Here is a 9,507-nt window from a genome sequence, read left to right on the forward strand (position 1 = left end):
TGTGATCTTTAAGAGATAGGCAATCCAATGACATGACCTGTGATCGGATCACTAGCTCACAGAAAAATAACGAACAAATACTTGTGCCGTGAGCGGTTAATTAAATAAATATATTTCTTGGAAAACACAAAAAGAATAGTCTTTTTTATTTTGATTGGCACCTCCAAATATATCTTTTGTCCAACATGGAGACAAAAGGAAAGGCAACTGCGACAGAGCAGTCATCCATTTAATCACTAGCATGTGCTACTTAGTTAATTTAATGGCAGATATGAGGCTTTTTAGGCAAATTAATTCAATTTCATATTTTTGACTATGCTCGGCTCTATCACAAATAGAATTTGTTATCACGAATGCATAACAATGTTGAACGATATGAAAAACTTGTTTTCCTCATCTATCTTCATTATCCTCATTCCTCATTAGGTAATCTATCTGCATTTGGATTCTGCTGTTATTTCATCCTCTAATTAAATTAAAATGTATATAATATTAAGAAGTCAAATTTTGTACTGTTACTGTTATTAAATTTGCTTCTGTATCTGAGAAATTGCGTATTGGAAAGTTTGAAAGAGTGTGGGTGACCATATTTTGATTACCAAAAACCAGGACACTCGGCCCGGCAAACAGATACTCAAATGATACTCGAAGTTTACTCAAAGATGCCGTATTAATTTATACATTTAAAGTAGCCTATGCCTCCTCTGTATGGATAGAAAATTGCTAGGCTATATTACAAGACACAAAACTCTAAGGCTTCTCAGAGGTTACTCAACATGTTTTATTATGACAGGATTCAAAAATAATGAATGAAATAATGATAGAAATAGCGTCTCTTCTGTATTAGAAACAGAAATATATAAATAATAAATTACTAAAAGAAATACTTCCAAATTGAACAAAAATAGCTCTCACAAACTTACAAAAACGAACTAACAAATTTATATCTTTAGTTTTTTTCCCTCTGTATCCTGTTTTTCTTCCTCATTCTCCTTGTTTGCTCATCTATATTTTATTGTAGAGCTGATCTTTCAGTTTTTTTAAAACAGGACATGTCCTGGGAATACAGGACTGTTGGTCGTGTGAGTGCTCGTATCTTTCGTGGAACATACACTGATTTTCACCATCAGGATCCAGAATGTCACGAGAGCATCATTTTGGCATTGCAAGATAAAAGTTGCGTCTGCAATGTTTTCCTTTGAGACTGCCCAGATTTTATGAAGGGGTATTTGATCTCAATATAGCGTGAGACCATGTAGTGTGAGTGAGTGTACTGCCCATTGTGAGAAGAGGTATTTGGGTTTTGAGTTTCTTGTGTTTTGTCCACTCAGAGTTTCCGTAGCTCAGTTGTTCTCATAACATTTCCCCTGCAAGTCGATCTCCAGAGTGTTAAAGTTTCTGAACTGTCATTTTGGTCTCTGACGAATATCTGTCTGTAAGTATTTGTTTCTTAGAGATCTTAGCCTACTTTTGATATCCTATTTAGTCATTTTAGCATTTTTCTGTTTGTAATTTGTAAGGAAATATGTGACGCTAATAGCGTTAGCTTCCCTATGGCATTTTCTATGTAAATTAGCATTGTGCTATTTGTTTGCCATACAATCGTGATTTGAAAGTTTAGTTATTTCTAGGCTAAATATTTATTTTTTGTATTGTATATTCTTCATATTGAGATTGTAATATGCTTTTCTTTGTTTTTGTATGTTACAGTTTTACAGTCTTTTCAGTAAAACACCACAATACAGCAAGAAGCTTCTGGTACTTTATTGGAAACTGTTAGCTATCTGTAAAGCTAGTTTATGCACACTAGTGAAGGCAGAATAGTAAAAAGACACATGGAAAGTCAGCCAAAAGTCGACACGGAAGACTACACTGCTGTCTCTGATCGCCAAAGTTCAGCCAGCAACGTTGGTGACTTGTGGGAAACGAGCTCGAACAGTTCCAACAACTCACGTGCCAGTCAGCGGTCACACGCCAGTCAACGGTCACACGCCAGTCAGCGGTCACACGCCAGTCAGTGGTCTAATGCAAGCGTTTTGGCTGCTAGAGCACGTGCTAAAGCAGCAGCCGCTCAAGCAAAGGCATCATACGCTGAACGAGAAGCAGAGGTGTTAAAAGAAAAGGCCCACATCAAGGCTGAGGCTACAAAAAAGAAAGCAGAGCTCAGCGCTGACCTCCTCAAATTGCGTCTACAGAGTGCAGCTGCTGCTGCCAACGCCGAAGCAGAGGTCCTGGAAGCAGCCGCTGGGGAAGAAGGTGGAGAACCCTGGTTTCTAGAAAGCAGCGACAAAGTAGTTGACTCCATACCAGCTCCACCTCCGCAGACTATTAATCGCTCTAATTACCCTCAAGCTAGCACAGTGTCACTTCCAGCAGCTCAGCGAGTGAAATACAGCGGCGATATTGAGCAACATAAAGATAAAGAGCATAACATATCAAACAGCGAGATTAGTGAATATGGGTTTCAAGAGCTACCAGTGACGCACTCTCCACAGTATGACATCAGCAGCGGAGCAACTCATCCTTATGCCCAAAGCTCGTTCAAAAATGCCCTTTTCACGTCCCACTCACAGTATCCTACCCCAGCTACTACAGACCACAGATTTCAGCAACATCTAATGAACCAGTCAGTTCCTTTGCAGCCTAGGCTGACGTCACCTCGCCCTGTACCCAGTGCAAACGAGTCCAATTCCCCAGCCACATCGGACTTAGCCAAATATTTGGTACGCAGAGAGTTGGTCAGCTCAGGGCTCCTGACGTTTGATGATAAGCCTGAAAATTATTGGGCTTGGAAGGCATCCTTTTTGAACGCTACAGCAGGTCTCTATTTATCCCCAAAAGAAGAGTTAGATCTCCTCTGCAAGTGGTTAGGCCCCAAATCATCAGACCAAGCCAAACGATTAAGGGCTGTGCACACTTACGATGCCGCAGCTGGTGTAAAAATGGTATGGCAAAGACTGGAAGACATCTATGGGTCCCCTGAAGCGATCGAGAATGCTCTCCTGAAAAAGTTGGAAGATTTTCCCAAAATCGCAAACAGAGAAAACGGCAAGTTAAGGGAGTTAGGTGATCTCATCTCAGAGCTTGATGCTGCCCGGGTAGATGGATTCCTGCCTGGTCTGAGTTACCTAGACACGTCCCGGGGCATCACACCCATTGTTCAGAAACTCCCATTTCACCTTCAAGAAAAATGGATTACCACAGCATCCTACTATAAAGAGCAACACCATGCTTCATACCCGCCATTTCCCGTTTTCGTGAAGTTTGTGTGCGACAAAGCTAAAACTTTAAATGACCCAAGCTTTGCTCCCTTGCTTTCTACCAGTGGTCCAAGTGTTTGTAGGCCTGAAAGAATGATCAAGCCCAATTTCAAAACCGCAGTATCTGTTCGAAAAACTGAAATACTTGCTCCAAAAGGCAATCGTGAATCCTCTGACCAAAAGGTGGTTGACCCGGATAAACTGTGCCCGCTCCACAATAAACCACATTCCCTTCGCAAGTGTCGTGGTTTCAGAGCAAAGACTTTGGATCAGAGGAAAGTCATTCTGAAAGAATTGGCCATTTGTTACAAGTGCTGTTCCTCCGTCAACCACATGGCAAAAGATTGCGACGCAAGTGTACATTGCAATGAGTGCAAAAGTGACCAACACGTTACCGCACTGCACCCTGGACCACCAACCTGGAAAACTGAAACTCCAGGATCTGAATCTCCTAACGTGCATGGCGGGGAGGAAGCAGAATGTCCTATACGCGCCATTGTCTCCAAATGTACTGAGGTATGTGGAAAGGGTAACAGCTCACGCTCATGCTCCAAAATCTGCTTAGTAAACATTTATCCTGTTGGGCACAAGGAAAAGGCAGTGAAAGCTTATGTTGTCTTAGACGAGCAAAGCAATAGGTCTTTAGCAAAAACAGAATTCTTTGAGATCTTTAACGTTAACACAGACACCAAAATTTACACTCTAAAGACTTGTTCAGGCGTAGGAGAGACAAAAGCACGCCAAGCTGACGGGTTCATTCTGGAGTCTCTTGATGGCAACACTAGCGTCCGGCTGCCCACATTAATCGAGTGCAACATGCTCCCAGATGATCGATCTGAGATCCCCACACCGGAGGCTGCAAGACAACACGCTCACCTCAAGCATTTGGCAGCCAAGATTCCTGATTTGGACCCTAATGCTTCAATACTGGTCCTCCTTGGTCGGGACATACCAAGACTGCACAAGGTCAGAGAACATTACAACGGCCCTCACGATGCTCCTTACGCCCAACGCCTCGACCTCGGCTGGGTGATAATAGGTGATGTTTGCCTTGGAGGTGCTCATGTGCCTAGCAATCTCAGTGTTTACCGCACATCAGTGTTGATCAATGGACGCACATCTCTGTTGGACTCTTGCACCAATTCATTCCATGTTAAAGAAAAGATTCTGAGCTCTGACGGCCTATTTAATTCTGGGAACACGTGCAGCTTGATGGACATAGATGAAAATGACTGTCTAACCAACAAATTGTTCAAGAGAACCCCACATGATGACAAACCTGCCATGTCAGTCGAGGATGAACTCTTCTTGGAGATCATGGATGAACAAATGTTCATGGACGAGTCTAACAGCTGGGTGGCACCACTGCCCTTCAAAACGAATAGACACAGATTACCCAACAATCGAGACCAAGCAGTCAAACGTCTCAACTCACTGCGTCGAGCGCTTGACAAAAAGCCCCAAATGAAAGAACATTTCTTGAACTTCATGGAAAAAATGTTTGAGTCAGGACATGCTGAACCCGTTCCGCCACCCACCAAAGATCAAGAGTGTTGGTACCTACCGTTTTTTGGTGTGTACCATCCACGCAAACCTGATCAGATACGGGTAGTGTTTGATTCTAGTGCAACTTACAAAGACACGTCTTTGAACGATGTTTTGTTGAGTGGTCCAGACATGAACAACACACTTATTGGGGTCCTTTTGCGCTTCCGAAAAGAACCTGTGGCAATAACTGCGGACATACAGCAAATGTTCTACTGTTTTGTCATTCGCGAGGACCACCGCGACTTTGTGCGTTTCCTGTGGTACGAAGGTAACGATATCACAAGGGCAATCAGAGAGTACAGGATGACCGTACACGTGTTTGGAAATAGCCCGTCTCCTGCCATAGCTATATATGGTCTCCGGAGGGCGGCGCTGGCCACACAGGATGAGTACAGTGAAGAGGCCAAACAGTTTGTCCTTAAAAACTTTTACGTTGATGATGGACTGGCTTCTTTTTCTTCAGACGTTAGCGCCATTCAAACTCTGAAAAGTGCCAAAGAAATGCTGGCGGACTCTAACATTCGTTTGCACAAAATAGCCTCCAATAACCCAGACGTAATGGAAGCATTTCCATCTGAGGAACGTGCAAAAGAACTGAAAAGTCTTGACCTTGGTGCAGAGCCTCTGCCCTTACAGAGAAGTTTAGGGCTTAACTGGGACTTGCAACATGACTGTTTCACCTTTCTCGTATCAAGAGAAGACAAGCCGTTCACAAGAAGAGGCATCCTTTCTGCTGTTAACAGCTTGTACGATCCTCTTGGGTTTGCTGCCCCCATCATCATGCAAGGTAAAGCTCTCATTAGAGAATTGTGCTCAGAGAACTGTGAATGGGACACTCAATTGCCAGCAGAAAAAGAGGCACAATGGAAATCTTGGAAAGATTCGCTTGTAGACCTTGAGAAACTTCAAATTCCTAGACAGTATGTGCACACGTCACTGCAATCTACCTGTCAAAGGGAGTTGTGTGTCTTTGCGGATGCTTCTACATCAGCTATTTCAGCGGTTGCATACCTCCGAGCCATAGATTCTGAAGGTCAAGTCCACGTAGGCTTCTGCATGGGCAAGTCCAAATTAGCTCCTAGACAAGTCCACACAGTACCTCGCTTGGAGTTATGTGCTTCCGTTCTGGCGGTGGAGTTAGCAGACATGTTGCTGAGTCAACTTGACATAGAAATTCACAATGTGAAGTACTACACTGACAGTCGAGTAGTCTTAGGCTATATCAATAACATCAGCCGAAGGTTCTATGTCTACGTAGCCAACCGTGTTGCTCGCATCAGGAAGTCATCCGATCCCAGTCAGTGGCACTTTGTGAGCACGGAAATTAATCCTGCCGATCATGGAACACGGCATGTGCCAGCTTCCTTATTGAGTTCTACAAATTGGTTCACTGGTCCCGACTTCTTGAGGGAAAGAGATGGAGAGTGTCCTGTGCAGCAGAATGACTTTCAGCTTGTTGAACCCTCCACGGACATTGAAGTCCGCCCACAAGTCTCTACGTTTGCAACTACAATCGTGGCAAATTCACTCGGGTCACACAGGTTTGAGCGATTCTCCAGTTGGAAACGCCTCACTCAAGCTATAGCGAAGCTCATTGAAAGGGCCAGATCTATCTCAAAGGCTACTGATTCAGATGAAGCAAAGATGGACGCTTTAATTCAAGCAAAGTTAGTCATTGTCCGAACTGTTCAAGGTGAGTCCTTTGAAGAAGAATTGAGAACTTTGAACAAAGGCGAGGACGTAATAAAACACAGTCCATTGAAGAATCTCAATGTGTTTTTGGACAAGGAAGGTCTGCTGCGAGTAGGAGGGCGTGTGACTTCTGCTGAAATAACTCAAGAACAAAGTCAGCCTATTGTGATTTCGAAGAAGCATCACATTGCTGCCTTGCTGGTCCAGTTCTACCACGAACAGGTTGCGCATCAAGGTAGACATATCACTGAAGGAGCCGTCAGGTCTGCTGGACTGTGGATCCTTGGAGGAAAAAGGTTGGTTTCAAATTTACTCAACAAATGCACAACCTGCCGCAGGTTAAGAAGGAATGTTCAACAACAAAAAATGGCAGACCTTCCGGCTGATCGTCTTTTCCAATCTCCTCCTTTTACACATGTCGGAGTAGATGTGTTTGGACCGTGGAACATATGCATCCGTCGTACAAGAGGTGGAGTGGTAGAAAATAAACGATGGGCAGTAATGTTCACCTGTTTGGTCACACGAGGAGTTCACATCGAGGTTGTGGAGTCTCTCTCTACTTCAAGTTTCATAAACGCGCTCAGAAGGTTCCTGGCCATAAGAGGACCCACCAAACTTTTCCGTTCAGATTGTGGAACGAACTTTGTAGGAGCATGCAAGGAGCTTCAGATAAGTTCAGACCCAGAGCTTCAATCCTACCTCAAAAAGGAGGCATGCACTTGGAAGTTTAACCCACCTCACTCTTCTCACATGGGAGGGGTGTGGGAAAGAATGATTGGTGTGGCTCGACGTATCTTGGATGCTATGATGCTGAAGGTTCATTCTCCAAATCTGACTCATGAAGTACTTGTGACGCTCATGGCAGAGGTAACAGCCATAATGAATGGTCGTCCATTAGTACCTGTGTCATCTGATCCTCAACAACCTGATTTACTGACTCCAGGGGCTCTTCTCACTCAGAAAATCTGTCCCGCTTCTATTCCTCCTGGGGACTTCGATCCAAAAGACTTGTACCGGAAGCAATGGAAACAGGTGCAAAGTCTGGCTAACTCATTCTGGAAACGATGGCGAGAAGAGTATCTTGCTACCCTTCAACCAAGAAGAAAATGGCAAGCAGATCAACCAAACTTAGCCATTGGTGACGTTGTCCTCTTAAAGGACTCTCAGGTCAAAAGAAACGAATGGCCTACTGGACTTATTGTGAACACTTATCCTGGGAGAGATAAAAGAGTACGTAAAGTAGATGTCCGCATAGTTAAAGAAGGTACTCCTAAGGTGTACTCAAGACCTGTTTCGGAAATTGTGTTATTAGTAAAGGGTTAATAGTGTAATAGTAGTATTCCAGGCGGGGAGTGTACTGCCCATTGTGAGAAGAGGTATTTGGGTTTTGAGTTTCTTGTGTTTTGTCCACTCAGAGTTTCCGTAGCTCAGTTGTTCTCATAACATTTCCCCTGCAAGTCGATCTCCAGAGTGTTAAAGTTTCTGAACTGTCATTTTGGTCTCTGACGAATATCTGTCTGTAAGTATTTGTTTCTTAGAGATCTTAGCCTACTTTTGATATCCTATTTAGTCATTTTAGCATTTTTCTGTTTGTAATTTGTAAGGAAATATGTGACGCTAATAGCGTTAGCTTCCCTATGGCATTTTCTATGTAAATTAGCATTGTGCTATTTGTTTGCCATACAATCGTGATTTGAAAGTTTAGTTATTTCTAGGCTAAATATTTATTTTTTGTATTGTATATTCTTCATATTGAGATTGTAATATGCTTTTCTTTGTTTTTGTATGTTACAGTTTTACAGTCTTTTCAGTAAAACACCACAATACAGCAAGAAGCTTCTGGTACTTTATTGGAAACTGTTAGCTATCTGTAAAGCTAGTTTATGCACACTAGTGAAGGCAGAATAGTGAGGTTAATAGAGTTCACTTTAATGATTCATGCAATTCCAGCTGAAATGGCACCATGCACATTCTGCAGAAAATATATATGCAGTTTAATGACTAAAACCAAAGCATGAGACATGCCAAAAAAAAAAATGGAAAAGGATGAGACTAAAAATGAATGTCATTGCATTACAAAACAAAGTATCAAAGCAATTGGCGTTTATGTTAAATAAGACAGCAAGTGGTATTACGGGCCCTATCTTTGTACACTGACGTAAATCATTCCTATTTTGCACCCGCACAAATCGGACTTTTCCCTGATGATTTTGCGCTCCCCGGGCGGCACAAAAAGGAGGCGTGTTTCGGCGCAAACAATCCCTGGTGCAATTTTGTAGTTCCAGAAAACAATTGTGCCAATGACCAGAAAAAAAAACAAGTCTAAAGTCAGTGGCGCGTTGAGCCAACCCTTGCAACGAGCATACATTAAAATGCTATTTTGAAGTGCGCATGCTAATACAGAGTGTGAACAATTTTTGGTGATTCTCTCATCTACACAGATGCATTTTACTTTTTGCAAATGATACATTATTATAAGGAAAAATATTTAAACACGAGGAAATTCATTGTTGTGTCCATGACGATGTAAAAAATAGGCATAAAGCTTACACATTTCCCCTCGAACAATGTCAACTTAGACCTGCCATTAAACACTGAGGCAGAGATGAGGGGTTTGAAAAGACTGATTCCTTTTATTGAATCGTTTCAGACATTGTGAGAAAAGAGGTGATGCTGCAATGTATATTGTGAGAAAATGTAAGTGTTTTTTAACATTGAATGCATGCAAATCTATAGTAGGAGACCCCAAAACTAAGGTAGGATCCTTTAAAGTAGTATATTTAGGGCATTTTAATTACCTAATTTGCATATTACCCTATAATCATGCTCAAACTCCGTTTGCTGTATTTGTGCTTGCATATATAACAAGAAAAAGAAGGGAAGGTTAATATTAAGAGGTTTTTTTTAATGTTGGTGTTATATTCCCCCTTTAAAGGCACGCTTTTGATACTCAAACTGCTGTGTCACCTATCAGTGCTTTTTATGTTGTTGAATTTTACTGCTTTTA

The 9,507-nt window shown here is 42.3% G+C and overlaps 1 protein-coding gene across 1 annotated transcript; it reads left to right on the forward strand.

Annotated features, from left to right (window-relative positions):
• The first annotated feature begins 1,269 nt into the window (after positions 1 to 1,269).
• Positions 1,270 to 8,397, forward strand: LOC120470972 (uncharacterized). Its single transcript, XM_089134373.1, has 2 exons — positions 1,270 to 1,435; positions 1,711 to 8,397. The coding sequence occupies exon 2, from the start codon at positions 1,800 to 1,802 to the stop codon at positions 7,821 to 7,823; it is 6,024 nt and encodes a 2,007-aa protein (XP_088990499.1). The 5' UTR covers positions 1,270 to 1,435; positions 1,711 to 1,799; the 3' UTR covers positions 7,824 to 8,397.
• The last annotated feature ends 1,110 nt before the right edge of the window (positions 8,398 to 9,507 follow it).

This window comes from Pimephales promelas, chromosome 8, assembly GCF_988280905.1.
Source record: "Pimephales promelas chromosome 8, fPimPro1.hap1.1, whole genome shotgun sequence".
NCBI lineage: Eukaryota > Metazoa > Chordata > Actinopteri > Cypriniformes > Leuciscidae > Pimephales > Pimephales promelas.

Bases quoted from the DNA above. Each gene is read 5' to 3' on its own strand.
- LOC120470972 (XM_089134373.1), top strand. From the start codon at position 1,800: ATGCACACTAGTGAAGGCAGAATAGTAAAAAGACACATGGAAAGTCAG.